We start from the raw sequence: 19,960 nt of genomic DNA, 5'->3' as shown, positions 1-19,960 counted from the left end.
CCAGTCCTTGCCCTACTCAGAATTGTATCCCCCCCTCTTCTTTCAGTCAGAATCTCCAGAGAAGATCAGGATACTAGATATCCTGAAAATCAAGTATATAAAAATGAAGCCCAGGGTAAGCTCCCATTGAAAAGTCGATGAAACCAGAGATAAAAGCCCAAGTATAGATATTGAAGCATTACCATTTTGCAAGTAGACTGGGCGTTTTGTAGACTGCTGAAAACAAGCATAGCCAAATAACAAAAAGTGAGGTTTTCAAGATTCGGAACAAGAAGCAAGAGTGTGATTTTGATTTTCAATATTTAGATTTGTGGCTCAGGAGCTTTGCCACGGATTCTATTGTCTGCAATCAAACCACTTTCACTGACCTACACCCCCTCTCACTTAAGCCTAAATGGCTTTTACAAGATGAAAGGAGGATTCCTGAACCCTAATGCCCAATCACATTGAGTTTGAAAGTCCTTGTTCTGGGACCTTGAGACCACAATATCTGATTATATTTTAAAGAAAAGACCAATTAAGCAATCAACACATCTGTCATTAATAATGAAAAGCCATTATATGATGACAGAGGAAAACTTGGGACTTAGCCAGTATTAGTACATGTCTAAAGATCCAAGTAAGGGGTTTATAGCCATTATAAAATCACCCCCTCGGTAACTTAAAATATTCATAACTTTAAAAAAATAATGTTTTATCTATTCAATTTACAGATTCCTAGGGAGGGGAACCTGCTAAACCGCTGGCCAGCTGCAGGGAACTCTCCAGCTCACCATTTCCATTCAGCCACTTGCCCCCACGCACTTTTACCTTATCAATCAGAAGAGAAGTTGTCAATTTTTGTTTGAACCCCCAGGTCTTAAGGTCTTCCCTATTTTCTAATATACAATACTAATATTGTATCTTAAGAAAGGGGCGGGGGAGAAAAAAATAGATTTACTCTCATGTAGGATTTCATTAGCATTAATGCTTACCAGTGGTGATGGGTAGTAAGAACTGTAGTCAGTTTGACACCATGCTTTTTGACGGCATCTACAACCTGCAAGAAAGAGACAATCAGATCTAGGCAGCAATAGGTACTGTAAAGTTAAGCTCCTCTGGTTGAATTTTGTATCATGGGGATTGAAGCATGCACTCACACTCAGGAGGATACGAGCAGACAAGCTCAAGCAAGTGAGAATCATAGGGATAGAAATCACAGAAAAGCTGCCTGTTCTACATTTTGCTGGTAAGGCCGTACATTTATTTTATTTATACATTTATAAACAGGACGAAACAATGCTCTTTTGATCACAAAAGTACATACAATAAATACAAAATCAGATGTGACTGGAAGCAGCAAGCTTCTTACAATGGGGTGAGTTTAAGTGACATTCTGAACAGGTTGTGGAGGGGAGTAAATGTAACAGTCACGGGGACCAATACATGGGTGGGCATACATAGGTTAAGGAAAACCAACATTAGAAATGTTTAAGCGCATTTATGAATGAAACAGAGATCTGTTCGATAACTAATGCTCCGATAAGATGGATGCCACAAACTGAGGTATACAGTGGTGTTGGGAGTGTTCTTTCACAACACTGAATTGTGGAAAAAGTACTATCTAGGAAGATTGTATTATTTTGAAGGGACCACATGTATTACATTATCAATAAAAATTAAACCTGTAGATTTATGGTAACTGTGCTTGGAATTACTAAGATTGGGTAGCACACGTAACTCCAAGTAAAAGCCTTCATTTGGCAAACATAAAAGTAGTGGGTCACAGATTTTCAGGAAGAGGTAGTAATAAAATTGGGATGTTCCTATCTCACACATCAAGGCCTGAAGGAATGTCCAATCTGGCCTTAAAATCCTACCCACAGCTTTGGACTCATTTTATTCCAACTGCTCAGATAGCAGCTCTACGGACTGGTTTCTGGACTCATGGAAGCACATCTATCAGGAAAGCAAAGGATGACCTTCAAGTAATGGTTACCTAATTTCTTTGCTTGATGTCTCAAGCAAGCCTTTTGCAAAATTGATCAATTTACATCTGCCAGCTTGGACAAAAAGGGCACAAATTATAGGTTGGGTGTGGAGGTCATCCCCATATTGTGGTATGCAGTAACACAATACTAATACATTTTCCACTAGCCTCTAGTGTTCATGGAATAATGAGCATACATTAGAATTGTCTCAGAATGTTCTTATTATGGTTCATAGCAGATATAACTGAGCTATTTCAATTATGGTGGGGCCTTGACTCTGTTTGACTCTAAATATAGGGCCTCTACTGTGACAGAGGCTTATACCAATTGCTACATAAATAGCTTGGGGATGAATCATGCTACCCTTTGGGGGCAAGTCAAATTCACTTTGGTAAAAGGATGTTTGGAGGAGGGGCCATGAATTGTGACAAGGAAACACCACTCCAACTGATTATTTTGGAATGAAATTTCTATTCGCTGTGCGGTAGAGCTCATTTAGGGTTATCTCTCCTGTTGCAACAAAATGTGGCTTGTGCAGAATGTTCACTTATTTGTGTGTTATAAGATGTGCTTTTAGGTTTGCCCAGAGTTATACCTGTGGGTTCAAACTGTTCAAGAGAATAATATTGACATTACTGTCCAGAGATGGGACATTGGCTCTTCTTATTAAACACATTTTGAAAAGGTAATTCTATGTCAAGACCCGAGGCGAGCATTATACTTAACTTCTTTAAGTACTGCTTCCAACAGCTTTTCAAAATTCTTTAAACTTTTTTTTTTTTTTACATCAGCCAGATGCTGTAAAACAAAACTGTGTATAAACAAACAAAAAAGGAGAGTAAAGAAAACTACCAATCCCCATGAGTCTCTCCTGTATGGTAGTCCCAAGCCTCTGTCTCACTCCCCCAATCAGGGCTCATCCATAGCTACAAATCCTTGTTTCCCTAGGTCCTTTCCTCTTCTTTTTTGCTGCTAGCGTTGGAAAAAGCACAAGTTCCATCCAGAAGGTTTTCCCCAGGAGAGTTCTTGCAGGGGCCGGCCGACACAAGGGCCATTCGACCCGCCGTTTTAATTCTCACAGAAGGCCCCAAGATCCTAGAGCACAATATTGGGAGTCAAGGCAGCAAGATGCTTTCTTCCCCAACAGAGGTCGAGGGTAAAGAGGATGCAGAGGTCTACAGCAAGTGTGGGGTTGTTTCCATACAGATCTTTTTGCCTCGAGACTCAATGCCCAACTGCCAAAGTACTTCAGTTGGAGATTAGGTCCGGAAGCCCTAGGGACAGAAGACGCCTTCCTACACAGTTGGGAGGAGCAAGTCCATTATGCATTTCCCCCATTCGTGATGCTGGCGAGAGTACTAGAAAAGGCACGCAGGGACAAAGCAGAGATAGTGATACTGACACCAGAATGGAAATCGCGAGACTGGTTTCCAGTTCTGATGGAACTTTCTTCAGATTTCCCCCGGAGGATTCTGCACAGGGCGGATCACCTGACAGATACGGCGGGATCCCTGCACCCGCTAGAGCAAGGTCAGACACTAACATTATTAGCATGCACAGTTTCAGGTGCAGATGGCGTTTTCCAGGGCTTTCAGAGGAAGCTACTGAGCTCATCGGAGTATCATGAGCCCCTTCCACCATTCAGAGCTTTAGTTCCGCTTGGCAGGCCTGGAAATTATGGCACAGGGGGAGGGGTGTTCCCCCTGTTTCAGCCCTTATAGTGCAGGTGATAAACTTTCTAGCAAGCCTGCCCACTCAAGGGAGTGCATTCAGAACAGTAGGGGTTTACAGATCAGCCTTCTAAGCTGAGCACAAACTAGTAGATGGGGCGCCAGCAGGAGAACATTCAGCAGTAGCCAGATTAATAAAAGGAGTGAAAGCGAGCAGACCACCTCAGCCAAGATATTTGTCCTTGTGGGATGTTAACAGGGTGCTAAATCTGTTAGAACAATGGCCAAGTAATGACCTCCTGTCAGGGAAACGGTTATCAGGAAAGTTGGCCACTTTACTTAGCCTAGTATCCTGCAGAAGAGTTTCGGATGTAAAGGCTTTAGAAATTGACAAACATTTTTTATCCAGAAGGAATAGCATTTAATATTGTGCAGCGAACCAAGACCGGCTAGTCTCATCTCCTACCCATACTGTCCTAACAATTGCAATCTATGCGTACCCAGTGCATTAAGAGTTATGAGGGCAATAGCGGCAGTAAGACCACAGCGCTTAAACCAATTATTGATTGCGCGCAGGAAACCGTATCACGCTGTAGCATCTGTTACCAAAGCTAGATGGGTCAAATAAATCGTGGCTTTAGCAGGTATTGATATTTCTTTATTTGAGGCTCATTAGGCTAGAGGAGCTATGGCTTCCAAGGTTTTTGCAGCGGGGGTCCCGCTGCAGGAGATCATGAAAGAGAAAGACTGGTCTAGTTCTGTGTTCAGGACTTTCTACTTTAAGCCGGTTTCCAATATTGGCACAGCTGGGCTAGAGCGCTTTGAACAAGTATAATGCTTGTCTCCGGTCTTGACTTAGAATGAAGATTACCAAAGCGCTGGAAGTATTGATTGTATTAAAGACACGGAGGTGGCGCGAAAATTATCCCTCCCAGCGGATACGCTATGTTGATGTAGTGTACTGTATGTTGGTTATATGATGGCAGGGTGGCGTATTCCCCGGTCTCTCTATTCATGCGGGGAAGATAATCAGTAGACGGACTACAGGAGTTACTTGATTACAGGAGTGGTTTCAGAAGGCTCAGAGGAAGGGACTTGTTCTTGTTCCTAGACTTTTAGGGAAACAAGGATTTGTAGCTATGGATGAGCCCTGATTGGGGGAGTGAGAGAGGTTCAGGACTACCATACAGTAGAGACTCATGGGGATTGGTAGTTTAACTTCTCTCCTTTTTGTTTGTACACAGTTTTGTTTTACAGCCTCTGGCTGATGTAAAAAAAAAATAAAAGGTTAAGAATTTTGAAAAGCTGCTGGAAGCAGTAATTAAAGAAGTTGAGCATAATGCTCGCCTGCGTGTCTTTTATAGAATCAAGACTTCATGCGCTGTGCGCTTTGGTAATCTTCATTGCGGACCAAATTAATTTCTAAGGATCCCGCAGATCTTGGTGGAGAGGTCTTAGCGGAGACATCTTTGCATCACAATACTGCATAGTTTTTACAACAGCATGGTTTCACAACAATACATTTCGTGACAACCTGGTAAGCCTCTTTATGAATAAAGTCAAGCATCCAGCAAGTCATTAGTGCTATGTCAAAGGACATTAACGAAGATATCATCACAGACGCATCCCCAGGCATTTCCACAGAAAACTTTACTAAACTGGTGAAGGAAAGAACACAGCCGGCTCCCCAACAGAAATCTACAAGATCATCCTCAGCAAAGAAACACCCACACAATACTTCTGCAAGTTCATAAAGGAAAAGTGCGCTCAGAAATATTATTGTCCCGAGGGTTCGGGCATGTGCTTTTAAGCATACATTGATCGATCGCACAAACATTTCCAATGCACCTTACCTTAGTTTTCCTCTTTTGTACACATGCAAAATCAGGCAGCAGGGTGCGGCCATCTTGTGATAATCTTATCCATGGCCACATCGCCCAAGCAGGACTGACCTTGGGGCACTAAATCATATCCCCGCCCCTGAGCCTGACATCACCAAACCTAGCGATATTCTCCGCCTTTCTCCGTGACGTTACTGGGCAGCGTAGCCAATCGCGCCCACTCATCACCTACTTGACGTGACACAGAACCCGGAAATCAACACACATCGTCTCACAACACAGCGCGTCACAATTCGGAATATAAAACTGTACTTTAAAAGGAACCAGCAAGACTGTACAATTTGTAAAGTACATTTATTTCACAATAAACACTCCGAGAACATCCGGCTATTGCCATATTCAATCAAATTGGATTTTTTTTTCTTTGCTCTCGATCCAAAAATGTTTATCGTGAGTCACGCGGTGTTCCTTTTGGGTACACAAGGTGTTTGCTGGGCGCAGGGGGACCTCCCGAAACAGCCGTTACAGCAGCACACTCAGTCCGTTTTTCGATCCGAGGCTTTCGGGGAGGCGGGGAAGGAGTTCGTCCACTTAGATCTGCTTTTAGTAGGGCGAAATTATAGCTTTGTGCATAGTTTCAGGCTCTGGTCAAGGATCGTGGACAGGAGCCCAGCAGATTCACCTCCTGACAGCATGCGTGCTGGCCACGCCCCCCCTGCTTTATCAGTCAAGTGGGTTTCCAATACTTTTTGGGCTCCCAGGGATTTGCGTGCATTTTACATTTTACCGGGGACTCTAGGCGACTAACTTCCCTTTCCAAAGCCGTTCCCCTGGCTTTTCGGACCCTTGTGTATAATGCTGCCTGACTAATAATGCCCCCCCTAGTAACTGCTTTCCCGGCATCCCATAGTAAACTGGGGTCAATGACACCACCGTTGTTTTTGATAAAGTATTTGGCCAATGTATCCGTTATATGAAGTCACATGGCTACGTCTTTCAATAGAAAATCATTGAAGCGCCATTGTTTCCTCCATTGGGGAGAGGACACCAAGGTCCAACAAGATCCAAATCAGAGCACGATCAGACAAGACCTCCGAGAGAATTTCACATTTTATGACCATGGGGATAATCGTGCTGGAGATCAATACCATATCTAGTCTAGAAAAAACAATTAGGAACTGGAGAGTAAAATATGTAATCCCTTTAGCCTGGATGAAAGAAGCTCCAAGATTCAATAATCGAGAGGCCCCTCAAAAGCTTAGTCATGGTCAAGAAGTTACGTTTGTCAGTGCCAGTTGGTGGAAGAGTTTTATTCTTTAAGGGATCCACCAAACAGTTAAAATCTTCTGCAATTAGCAGTGACCCATCGGAGAAGCCCATCAGTGAGTGTGTCAAGGCATTAAAGCTCTCATGTCACATATTCGGGGTGCAGACTGAAACCAAGGTAATCTTGTGGCCACACAGTCTGGTATTTAGTGCTATAATTCTGCCGTCTGCATCCCTCAGCACTTTGAGAACCTGTAATGGGAACCCCTTCTGGGCTAGAATAGTCATCCCCTTTTCGGGTTACTAGCGGTCAAGTATATCTTAGGGTAGGCCCTAGAGACCATACGTGCCTAGTCTTGAGGTAACAGGTGAGTCTCCTGAAGGAATGCCAGTGCTGGGAGAGTGCCTAAAACCGCTGGAGAACAGCCTAGGGAGTTGAGTCCTAACATCTGAATTGTGTCCAGTGTATGGTTCTAGGGCTTTCTACTAACACATATGAAATGTGTGATGCGACAGATGAATATGTCATGACCACCCTCTGCCCAGCCCCGCCCCATCACTGCAATGGCGAGACACGTTACAAACTGAGGCAGCCTCACCACGTCATAAGTCCAAAGGTGGTTCATAATAAGAGTTAAACTGAGCTACATGAAACAATATGCTTAACCAAAGTGGATGTACATGCAATCTGCCATAAAGGATTAGTTCGAATGTGCGACACAAGTAAGGAATAGCAAGTTTCTAGAATGCACAAATAGTGCGCATTATAAATAGTGTAACACAGTATAAAAGGACAGGAGGTACCTGTGTATCAAGAAAGGGACTCACTACACCGATAGGCCAGTCAAATCATAGGTAGATGAGATGCTGGATACACCATCGTATGTCAGACATACAAGATGAATAGATTTGGCTATAGGTCATCAGTATGGAGAAAGGAAGATAGAAGTGCAGCCATTTTCCTTATGAAGAGGCTGCAGCAGGTCTCAGAATTTGCAAGGCCTCAGAACCCAAGATGCTGAATTTACAAAAACACATGTATTCTAGAAACCCATGCAGAGCTCAGACAGTAGCTCACAGCCCGAGCCAAGGTCAGGAACAAGGAAGGGAGTAATAGAGGAATAAAACGCAGGCATAAGAGAATGGTTCCCAGGATGAGAAGCGGTAGACTCCCAAGTAAATACATTTTTAATAGGAGCACAAACCGTCACTCATATCCAGGTTCACGAGACCAGTAAAGCCAAAAGACGTTATAGACAGTAACTGGTGAGAGTCCCAAGGGGCCACAAAGAACGCAACATGCATGTCAGAATTAGCTAAAACCTTAATTAATAGATGGAAATCCACTCTCAAACATGGCACCCGAATAAGTGATCTGGACATAAACACTGGCTATTCATTATGAGCCAAACACCGATAAGACACCTGCAGAAGTTCCTTAGTACACACACACAGACACCAGATGGAACACAAGGCCAAGTACAAATGAAAGGGAAGGCCTCATCACCCCGGGATGACCAGCAGTATTCTTTAATTGGAAGTATGGTAGACTATGGAATTCTGTTCACGTCCTGAAAAAGTGTCCTAGGTTGGTAAGTTAGGTGCCAACCGACTTTGATGGATAATGCCAACCAATTAGCAGTCCCTATAATGATGTATTAGAAATAGTATCTGTAATGGGAGGGGTCCAGGCAGAGCCATCAGATAGGCATAGACCAATAAGGTAACTAACCCCTATGCACTGTGAAGAATCCTGCAGTGTCTCTTCCCAGGTAGCCAGGGGAAAGCAGATGCTACCTGATCCCAACGCTGGGGGTGGTATACTGCAGTAGAATCACCTGGGAGGAGACAAGGCCCAGGGTGATGAGAAGATTCTGTGGGATGAGACACTGTATTTTTCCTCTGACAAGAAGATTCTCCCCAACGTACCTCAAGAGGTTATGGCCTCATGCCATTTTAATCTCTCTCAACCTCATATTAAATCAAAGGTTGTGAACTCTAAATCAAAGCACACTATACCAAAAGAAAGATCCTTTTTGGTATCCCAGTGTTAGGGAGAATTCTCTGTTTAGGCTGAATTTCCTAACCTAGTGAGTCCCCCAGCAGCTTTGCTGGATTTCTTGGGTTTATTTTTTTTTCTCCTGCCAAGAGTGAGACTCTTTTACCCTCACTCTTGGACATGATTTGAGTGTGTTTCCTTGACTCTAGATGTGTTTAATGGGCTATGGGGTCTTTTACTCCATAGGGCTTCATATATTTTTGTGATATGTGTTACACAGCACCCTCAGTGCCGTAACACAGGGGTGTCCTAGAGACCCCCAAACATACCCTGGGACTGACTACTGTCTCCCAGGGCATGTAAAGTCACCATTGACTTTACTAGTCTTACATTCTCAACAGAACCAGTACAAACCATCTTATTGTGGACGTACTGGTCGGGGCAATTCGATTGCCCCGGGGTCTGTTGTTCGAAGGGGCACGTCTCCGTCCCCCCTGATCGAGTTTTGGCTGGTGGCAGTGGATACTACTCGTTATATTCGACCGCAAATATTTCTCTATGGGATTTTCCCATTGTTCGAGGCTAATACTTTTTATTTACCATAGCCTCGGACATACCGCCGGTTTATTTAATTAATATTAATTCTCCGGTTGGTAGTTTTTGCCGAAACTCGGTTCTAAAATGGCGTATGTGTTCGCTTCTGTGACTCTAACCCAAAGTTGAGCCCTTTGTTCCACTTTTGGCGGGCTTCTACACAGAAGCCCTCCAAAGTGGTGCCATTCCGTCTGGGTACCACAGGGGGTGTCGGAGGGGGTTTTAGGCACCCTGGACTGAGTTGCCTTGCCAACTCATGTCGCACTCTGGTGTGATTGGCCCAAGTGGTGAGCCGCCCCGCTCACCACTTAGCATGTTTGAGTGACAGCTAGGCTGAATGAAGGGGGGTTTGCTGCATAAAAGCAGGGTCTTTGCACTGGTTCTTCGGAAGTCGCCACATGACCTAAGAATCCGACGAGGGAGCGGCTGAGCCGACCTGCAATGACGACACCACCGGTGGAGCCCTGCTGAACCGACTCTTCACTCCCAACGACAGAGGAGATCTCCATTCCGGAGAGTCTTCTTCCTTTGACTGGTGGGGATAACCAGTTTGTCTTCCTTTTTCACTTCCTGGAACATCTCGTGGCTGTCCTACCTGTGCCAAGCACTCTTGGTAGCCGGAATACCACGTTTTTACCGCAACCGCGAACAAAGGGTTGTACCCTGTGGCTGGGTAACTCCACGGCTGGCCTCATCCCTGGCAGTGCAACGAGCTTCATCTTTCCTCTTAGTTGAGACCTTCTCTTCCTCGAGACGACGCTGCCAGGAACATCTGCCCCCGCTGGAGGATCCTTTCCACTTAAGGTACTGTGTTCCGCCCGGCTTCCCTTGCAACCGATTGTACGAGGTAGTTTTAGCCCTCGGCTCTCGATCCTGGTTAGCCTGGGACACCCTAACTAATCTTTTCTAAAAGTTCACTTCCTTCTTTAAGAATTATTTGCAAGACTTTTTTTTTACTCTGTCTAACCGTGTGATCCTGGACACATGTGTGCCTATCTCTCTCTAAGAGCGGGCCTGGCCTTTGGACTTTGGCCCACCGATGGACTCTGCCTTTCTTGCCTTGCTCTAAACGTTCTAAAGACTGTGTGTTGTGTGCTTTCCAAAATCTCTGCCTTTTTCCCTCCCAATTCGTTAACTTATCAGAGTGCTATCTTTAGTTAAGCGCTCACCTCTGTCTGGAAATAAGTGGTGTTAACTAAGACTTGTCTGATAGGGAATTTGTGGAGTACATAGTAATAGTAACAGTGTTTTTGAAGTGGTTTACAATATTAGTGCTGGAGTGTTTCTATAAGTGTGTCTTTTTAAATAAATAATTATATCCCTTTTGATACCAAAGCTCTTGTCCGTGTTTGCTTGTGCTATGGTATCTGAGTGCCTATTGTGTATACTTTACATACTGCCTAACTCTTCTTGAGGGAAGTCTGACTGCTCAGCCACAGCTACCAACAGTGAATCTGTGTGGTGCAGACTGCTACCAAGTGGGTTTACTGCCAACACCTGTAGTCCTAAATCTTTTGCAGTGTTCCCAAAGGGAACTGCACAGGTTTCTGCCTAACACCCAAACTAAATAACCTCCTCGATCCCAAGGGTGAAATGCAAAGGATTATAGAAATGTCTTCTCTAAACCATCTTCCTCTGTAATAGTTAAATCTCACAGCCCCTCTGTTAAAAACCTTAAGGGAATTAAATCTACCCTTACAAGGAATTCAGCAGTGGAAAAACTAACTTTGTTGGAAAGAACTACATGTCCCATGATCCTAGGGGTACTGAGATGAGGAAGAGGGCTGAAGAGGCATGAAGATGTAGTAGTCAGGCAATTGAGCTGAGTAGCCATTGTAGCAGTCAGGCAATTGAGGCTAATAGCCCACACCTGAAAACAATCATTAAACCTGTGAGGCCTAAAAGGCCCCAGCAGGAAAGCAGGAGTAGAAGAGAGCTGGAGCGGGAGTTGGAAGGCTGGCAGTAGTAGTAGCAGAGGAGAAGCAAGAGGATTCAATCAGTGGTGCCGCAACCCCAGTCGTACACAGTGGCAAAGCTTGGCGTTGTGAGGAACCCCCTGCCAGGCCGTTCGCTTATTGGGATCAGGTGCCCAGATGGTCTCCCTCCAAAACGAGTTGCCAGAGCCAGTTAAGTGGGCAACTTTCTCCACGATCGAGCGCTTCTGAAAGGTGCATGCTCACGAGTGCGAGCCAGAGTGTCCTCAGTCTACCGCCTCTCAGCTCTCATTCATCAGGCTCTGCCTTCATCAGCTCCACTGGTGCGTCCATGCTCCCCACCCACCCCGCTCCCAGCAATATGAACGGCTGGGAGGGGTATTGCGGGGGGGGGGGGGAGGCAAGGGAAGCAGTGGTGCTGTGCCTAGTGAATAGTGATGGGGCCGAGACCCCTCTCCAAGAACCAGCACTGTGAGGGCTCTGTTGTGTGTCAGCAGTCCACCGGGGGTTGCGCTGGCGTGGGAGAGCCCAGAAAGGCTGCATTCCCAGTCGCAGCTTGCGGGCAAGAACTGTTATTGAGTGCTGATAGCAGTTGCTCCCCGGGATGTGACCCACTCTGTGGTTGGGCTCACAGCAGGGCTGGGCTTGATCTCTGTGGCTTGATATTAACTATGGTGGACCTTGCTCCTCTCGGGCACCTCCAGGTACACTTGGCGCACTCTGCTCGCTCAGCAGTCGCCATCTTGTCTCAGGCAGCGGCTTTGTTTTCGGAGCTCCATTCTCGCCCGAAACTACCAAAACTCTGCTTTTGTTCCGGTAGACAGATGGAGTCGACCTTTATATGGGTCTGGGTCGGTTTTTGGACCAAAGTTATATAATTTCAGGGCAAATTTGAGGCCTACATGGAAGTCCCTCCCAAAGCTCACTGGAGCTCCGTCTTCCCGGTCTACTGCTTGGCCACGCCCCCAAGACCAGTCCTTTTTATCATTCTGCCACACAAGTGGGAGGATGGCAAACAGCTGCAGGAGTCCTTCACCTCCAATGAGGGCCTGGGTACTGGTGTAGTGATCAGAGAGGCAGTACTTGCTCCAACAGCAGGTCACCAACAATGTGCCTTGGGGATAGTTAGGGAGCAAAGCCTGCCTCTGCCTTGGACACTCAATCTTCACCTCACTGGTGTAAGGCTTTGGAAACTACACTCTCCGAAAAGAGGTCCACATGAAATCTTTCTTCTGCCTGGATGGTCCAAAGTGAATCAAAGAAAGAGAAAGGGCAGGAAGACCCTCTCTTCTATAGGCAAAAGTCCACAGGTGATTGGACAAAAGCAGGCCAGATTTAAGGGGTCCGATCCCTGTCTTTGGGACATGGGGTCATTCCCTTCTGACATCATACCCAAAGTGCTCAGTGCTAAAGGAAGTGGAGGAGACAGGAAGGAAAGAGGTACATAGAGAAACAGGATGGTGGAACCCTTACAACTTGAGCTGAGCTCCCTCTGCCTACACTAGCCCCTCCCCCTTATCATACCTATAGCATCCAAGCCCTTTTGGTAGGGTGTTCTCTGGTGTGAGGCAAGTCCTTTTGGGATGGTATTTCTCAGGAGAGATGTCTCGGGAGGATAGCTCAGGGGCAACTTGCTCGCCTTGGAAGCAAGACGACACGGAGCAACACAGACTCAATCCCGGGGTCCGCGCTTAGAAACGTCTGGGTATTAAGCGTGTTATAAATAACCAATTACAATTACAACTACAATCCCGCTGTTCTGCTGGAGAGAGGAGCTATCAGGCTATCTGACCAGAATGCACACAATATTTTCATAGCTGGCATGGGCTCACAGTACTGATGTATGATATAAAACAGATGTGGCTTCTTATAATTCTGTGAATTACTATCCACCATACCCCTAAACTCACGAACATCTTTATATTTAAATATTAAACTGCCACCAGAATAGGTATTCCTCATGACTAAGTGGTTTTGGAACAGAAGTGCAGACTTTAAATTCAGCTTCTGCGCTGAAGTGACTTGGTTTTTACGGCAGCTTTCAAAAGGGCCCCTGTAACCTCTGAACCTGCTCTGTCCCATTGGAGAGCAGGCCCTGCAGATCATTACATTGATGCAATAGGGCACATGCCACTATAACTTTGGCATGGAACAAATGAAACAGATCTTGTTAGCAGATCACCCTCTCCGAGACGGAATTACATGCATCATGGTATTAAATCAATACAAATTATTTTAAAAACAGGGCTTCTACACCCTTTAATTGTATTCTTGGTACGCGCCTAATACCGTTTGGTAATTGGTCTTTTGTAACGCGCCTAAAACCGTTTGGTTTCTAAGCGCGGATCCGGGATTCGAACCTCTGTTGCTTTGCGTGGTCTTGCTTCGAAGACCAGAACATTGCCCCTGTGCTATTCTCCGTTCAAGGTGTAAGCCAGTGCCAGTGATACACGTGAGTGGGACAGAGGCGGTTGAGAAGTTCCCAATTCCTAGCCCTGCTCCTTTGTGGCAACACAGCTTTTTGCAGTGTACATCGAACACAAACCATGCATCCACTATAAAACGCCAGTCTTTCCCTTTCTTTTATAGAAAAATCATCTGACCTGACAAACCGTCAGATATTATCCAGGGAATGCCGAACCAGCGGAACACAGTGTAAAATGACCAATCAGCATGCAGACCTACACCAACACTCACTGGCAAGCAGGAGGGAGCGAGCAAGCCTTATAAAAGAGCCAGCATCTTACAGGCAGACAATGGTGCAGCATGGTGCAGCAGGAAAGCACCAGCAAGCCCACAATCCGCCTAGATCGCCAAGAACCAAAGCGGGAAAAACATCCTTGCTACTCCATATAGTATGCATTGGGAACCATCATAGGAAACCTACATTTTAACATTGCCCTTCGCAGGCTGCCGTTGTGATTGTTCCAAGCAGCCCCCTTTTTCTTGAATTCTTCCCAATGAAACCATAACGGTTGGGAAGACAGAGCCAGATTGGTCAGGGAAAGGGAGTCAATCCCCAGAAGGGGTGGGCTATAAAATGGCACTACAAGAAGCATGACGTGTGGGCTCCTCAGGTGAGGTCAATAGAGGTGTATGACCAGTAGTATGGAGAAAGAAGCAGAGGAGTGTGGAGGAGACATTTGGGAGTTGTAAGGTATTGGTTGAGTGTAAGTGGTACTCCTGTTTGAGTGTGCGTGTTTGTGTGGCAATTCTGTATAGAATAGTTAAAGGTAAGGAGCGACTGTGAAGTGTATGACACTGAATAAAAAGGAGGGTGTTTGAGTAGTAGGGTGAGGAGGAAGTAGTAGTAGTGTGTAGGGAGTAGTAGTGTACAGGAGAGAGAAGTAGTATGAAGGAGCAAGGAATCATTTTTATTTCATTTATTGAGCATTTGTATGGTGCCTATACAGCAGAAGTGATTCCAGGCGCTACAAGACAAAAAAAGGGGGTGGGGGAACAGAGGAGAAATAATAATAACGGTCCTACTGGCCTTGTGACATTCGAATTGTGCAAGTGCAATAACTAGAAGCGCTGGTCGGGGGGCGGTGGTCATGGGGAGAGGTGGTGAGGAAGAAGTGCAGGTGTGAGGGGGGGCCCCAGGGGTTAGGCAAGTGCTGAGGGAGCCAAGGGGCAAGTGCCTGGGGAACCAAGGGGGGTGGCAATTAGTGCAGGGAAGGGGGTTGCCTAGACTCAAGCCTAGTTATGGAAAGGTGCCCATGGGCAAGTGCTGGTAAGAGTGCGTGGGAAGACTGTTCGAGGGAAAGCCTGACCCTGTTAAGGCTCATGAGGGATGCAGACAACCAGTCACAACATCAGGTGGAGGCTAGCAAGGGAAGGGAAGAGGGGAGGAGGAGGAGAAAAGGAAGATCTTGAGATACTTGAGGAGATCTGGCTCAAGACAGAGAGAGGCGGGGTGGGCGTCCCAGAGGGTGGCTCCTGCCACAAAAGAAAGATCTAGCCCCCACTCTCTACTTAGAGAAACATCTGACCTATACTGAGTTGGAGCTAGAGGACCGAAGAACTAACAGGGAGATATTTAGAGAGACAGAGTTGGATGTAACGAGATCCCAGGCCTTAGAAAGCCTTGTGAATGATGCAGAGGGTCTTGGATTTGATCCTTGCAACCACCGGGAGCCAGTGGAGTGATTTGAGGGCTGGAGAGATGTGGTCCATGGGTTAAGGCCAAAAATAAGTCTTGCAGTCCTATTTCTCTCTCATTTTAATTTCAATTATTGATTGTTCTTTATGGATAAAGTTAATATGATGGTATTGCATAAGTATTCTTTGAACATTGTGTTATTGTATTACATTTTGTTGTCAATGTGTAATATTAAATGTATAAATAAAGTTTTTTAAAAAAAAGAATCAAAGATATTTGAAAAATGCATTCAAGAACTCGGTACGGGCCTATAAAGAGCAGCGGATGTTAACCGATGCAGCAAAGATGTTAGCATTAATTAGGTCTAGGGAAATCGGTGCTTTTTGGCGAGCAATAAACAGTGTGGGGTCTTCAACATGGCACCAGCTAATAAACCCCATTAGTGAACAATACTGGGTAAGTAACTACTCAAAGGTTTACAGGGAGGCCTCCGACGATGCAACTCGGAGGGAGGTGTGCCCAGAAGGGCCTTGGTACCTGGATTTTACGGAAGACAAAATTAATCATCTTGCTTAGTAAAAAACCACGGGCCCCAGACCCCGACGGGCTCTTAAATGTAGTCCTAAAATTCCACCCTAAATTATGGGCACGCCTACTGACCACCCGGTTTAAAGAAATCCTTGCTAAAGCACGTCTCCCAGACAGCTGGAGGGAGTGGATTATTGTGCTAATTCACAAAAAGGGCCCTCGGTGCTCCCTACTAACTATAGGCCAATTGCACTATTGGACATCCTTTCTAATATCTTTGCAACTCTTTTGCTAAGGGACTTAACTGGCTGGGCAAAGGGGGCAGGCAGACTGGATCCTTTACAGATTGGCTTCCGAAAGGGGGTACGGACAAATGCTAATTTTCTTTGCAGGGGCTGCTAAAAAGGGAGGGCATGGCAAGATCTAATCCGGTATATGTGGATTTATTGATTTTTCCATGGCCTTTGTTAGCGTGGACAGGCACCTGTTATGGTCCAAATTACAGATATGGGGCTGCCCTGATGCACTTTTAAACATGATCGTGGCTCTTCATTCAGACACGACCATCAGGGTCCGGCTGAATGCTCAAGGCAAACTCTCAACAGCCTTTGCAGCCTTTGAAACGGCTAGAGGTTTGAAACAGGGGTGCACATTGGCCCCCCTTCCTGTTTATTCTCTTTACCTCCAACATCAGCAGAATCTTTAAAAACATCTGAAGTTTCTCGCCTCGCCTATCCACACTAAATCTAGACTATTTATTCTATGCCAATGACTTGGTACTTTTTGACTATACTCAAATCAGCCTCCAGCGGAAGCTGGACGCATTGGCGGCATATTCAAGTCTAAACAAATTAACCATCAATTTGAAGAATCAAAGGTTTTGGTTCTTCGGCCAGGCATGAGACAAAAATACAGAAATTTCCTCTGGTGTCTAAATAGGGAGGCTTTGGAAAATGTCCCGACTTTTGTCTATCTGGGCACTAGATTGCAGGCATCCCAGGCAGTTGCAATAAACCGAAAATGTGGGTATTTTTCACTAAACCCTGTCTTGAAGCATTACAAATTGAAGGTTATCCCCTCCCTGCATATGGCAGTGACAACCAGGGACTTCCAGTTCTAACGTGCTGGGAGATGCTTGAAGGCACCTTCTGGAGGAAAATATTATTGCAAACAGTGTCCGCGACATCACTATTTCGACCATCCGGTCACACAATCATCCACTGGAGGGGTAGGTGTGGTTTGGCAGCGAGTTATGGGTTCTAAAGGTACAAACCATTGGGTAACGGCAGCAATACATTTCTTTAAAGAGATTATGGCACCAATGTAAATAGCTTGTTTTCAAATGGATTGTGATTTTATTTTCTCTACATTTTATGCTTTGGGTTAAATGTAATGTATTTTGCTGGCTTGTTTACATCGATCGGTAAAATGAACCGTTATGCTATGCAATTAAGATGAATCATGCTATGTAATTAAGATGATTTGTTTTGATTGAAGGTTGTTTAAAGGTTATTTTATAACCATATAACAATAAAAAAAATATAATAGGGGGATTGTATGTCAGCATAGCACTGGAAAGGAGGAGAGTAGGTGGAGATCAGGTCGGCAAGAGGGGAAAGGTTAATGTTAAAAAGCCACGGCGAGAAGATAGAACCTTGAGGGATGTCACAATTAGAGAGTGAAGTAGAGAAGAGAAAAGGGCCCAACTGAACTTGGGATGGCCGATTTGAAAGGAAAGAGGTCAGCCAATCCAGTGCCCGGTCCGTAATGCCAAGGGTATCAGAGCCGAGGGTGGAGTGATGGACTGTGTCAAAAGGCAGAGGACAGATCGAGGAGGATGAGAACAGAAGGAGAGTTGGAGTTGAGGTTAGAGAGCAAGTCCTCACGGGTGTTCAGGAGAGGAGTTTCTGTGCCTTTGGCTGCTCTGAAGCCAGACTGGTGGTTGTGGAGAAAACCAACATCGGTGTGGTGGATTAGTTGGGAGGTGACCAACTTCGTCTGGAGCTTGCCTAAGAAGGGAGTAGTGGAGATAGGGTGGTAGTTAGGCAGGCAGGAAGGGTCAGCAGGTGGCTTTTTTAGGGTAGGTTGCACAAGGGAGTGCTTATAGGGTGATGGGAAGGAGTCAGTGGCAAAGAACAAGTTACTTACCCCTGGCAACGTTCTTTCGATAGGATGCTCCTTCTACGTATTCCTCATCTTAAGATAAATCTCTCTCCAGCTTTGCTGCTTCGGAATTCTTTTTCGACAGAGGGAGCTGTATGCAGTGTCGTCGAGTCAATGTCCTGCGAGGGCCTCCGTTTGACGGTCAACGCCATCATCAGTATAAATAGTGCATGCCGCGCCCATTGGCTTCAATTCTGTTTTTCCCCCTTCTGAAGAGGAATTACCAGGCGTACCCAAGACCGTATATTCACAGAAAGCGTAAAGTGTAATAACACGTAAATTGTACGGCAGGGTAGGCCGGGAGGGGCGATGAGGAATACGTGGGAGGAACATCCAATCAAAGGAAAGTTAGCAGGGGTAAGTAACTTGTTCTTCGAATAGATTGTGTCCTCCCACGTATTCCTGATCTTATGAGGGACTCCCAAAGCAGTAATAATTTGGAGGTGGCAATACCAATTAAATTTAGATCTAATCATGGACCGAATGGAGGACTGCTTTTGAAAAAAAAGTCCTCCCTGACTGAAAGATGAATCCAGACAGTAGTGTATTAGAAATGTATGGATAGACGACCACGTGGCCACTGAACAAATATGCTTGACTGGGACACCTCTTTCAAGAGCAGCAGAGGTTGCCATGCCCCTTGTGGAATGAGCCCTTACGCCTTCCGGTGGGTCCTTGCCCGCTAATCTGTAGCATTCGCCAATAGCCAGGATGATCCATCTGGATATTGTTTGTTTAGTAACCGCAAGACCCAATTTGGGACCAGTATAGCCAATACAACGTTGGTCATCTTGGCAAAATATAGCCATTTTAGACATATAAAAACAGTGAGCCCTTTTTGTGTCCAGTCTATGTAGTCTCTCCTCCTACTTTCCTGGATGAGGAGGTGGGTAGAATGTTGGCAAGGTAATTTTCTACGACACGTGGAAGTAGGAGACGACCTTTGTTAAAAAAGAAGGTTTTACACTGAGAGTAACTTTGTCTTTATGGAATACCGTACGAGGAGGTTTGCAAGAAAGAGCCTGCAACTCGCTTACCCTGCGGGGTGATGTTATTGCAATAAGTGACACAGTTTTTAATGTCAAGAGCATGAATGTAAAGGCTCAAAGGGAATTAATGTCAAAAACTTTAACACAAGATTGAGGTCCCATACACGCACCTTGAATGGAACTGGTTACTATACATTAGTAAGGCCTTTCAAGAATTGGACTATCAGGGATCTTAAAATATGAATCCTCCTCTGAGGAGCGCTTAAAAATGGAAAGCGCTGCTAGGTAACCCTTAATGATTGCAATCTGGAGCCCAGATTTGCTAAATGTAACAGAAAAGAAAGCACCATAGGTGTGTCACATAGAAAAATATCCACATTCTTATCCCTGCACCAGTTGCTGAACTTGTTCCAACGACAACAGTACAAAGATTTAGTTGGTGGCTCATCCCGGAGGACCCAATCCTTGTATCTCAGCCTCTCAGAACCCATGCATGAAGGCTGAGTGTTTTGACCTCTGGATGGAGAACCCGACCCTCCTCTTGCGAGAGAAGATCCTCTCTTTGTGGAAGACGTATTGGAGGGCAGATGGACATATCCAGAAGGTCTGGGTACCACGCCCTCCTGGCACAATCCGGAGCAATTAGGATCATGGATTTCCCGAACTTTCTCAACCTCCTGATCACATGAGGAATGACGGGGACTAGAGGAAATGCATAAAGGAGTGGAAATTCCCAGTCCATCATGAACGTGTCTCCTAGAGCTCCTCTTGGGGAAATTCCCTGGAACAGTACTGTTCACACTTATGGTTGAAACTGGTAGCGAACAGATCCACTTGAGGGTTCCCCAAAGGGTTAAGATCTCTTGAAGGACTTCCTGAGCTAGTTCCCACTCATGGGAGACTG

The 19,960-nt window shown here is 45.4% G+C and overlaps 1 protein-coding gene across 6 annotated transcripts in view; it reads right to left on the bottom strand.

Annotated features, from left to right (window-relative positions):
- HAGH (hydroxyacylglutathione hydrolase) overlaps positions 1–19,960 on the bottom strand; it is a 933,635-nt gene that overhangs the window by 589,689 nt on the left and 323,986 nt on the right. For all 6 annotated transcript variants that reach the window (XM_069647285.1, XM_069647283.1, XM_069647282.1 and 3 more), the window contains exon 3: positions 975–1,039. In XM_069647285.1, coding sequence (XP_069503386.1) covers positions 975–1,039 — 65 coding nt within the window. The remainder of the gene's footprint in view (positions 1–974; positions 1,040–19,960) is intronic.

This window comes from Ambystoma mexicanum, chromosome 2q (genome assembly GCF_040938575.1).
Source record: "Ambystoma mexicanum isolate Mex_15411 chromosome 2q, UKY_AmexF1_1, whole genome shotgun sequence".
Taxonomy (NCBI): domain Eukaryota; kingdom Metazoa; phylum Chordata; class Amphibia; order Caudata; family Ambystomatidae; genus Ambystoma; species Ambystoma mexicanum.
The sequence above is the reverse complement of the archived record's forward strand: the minus strand, read 5'-3'. Positions and strand labels throughout refer to the sequence as shown.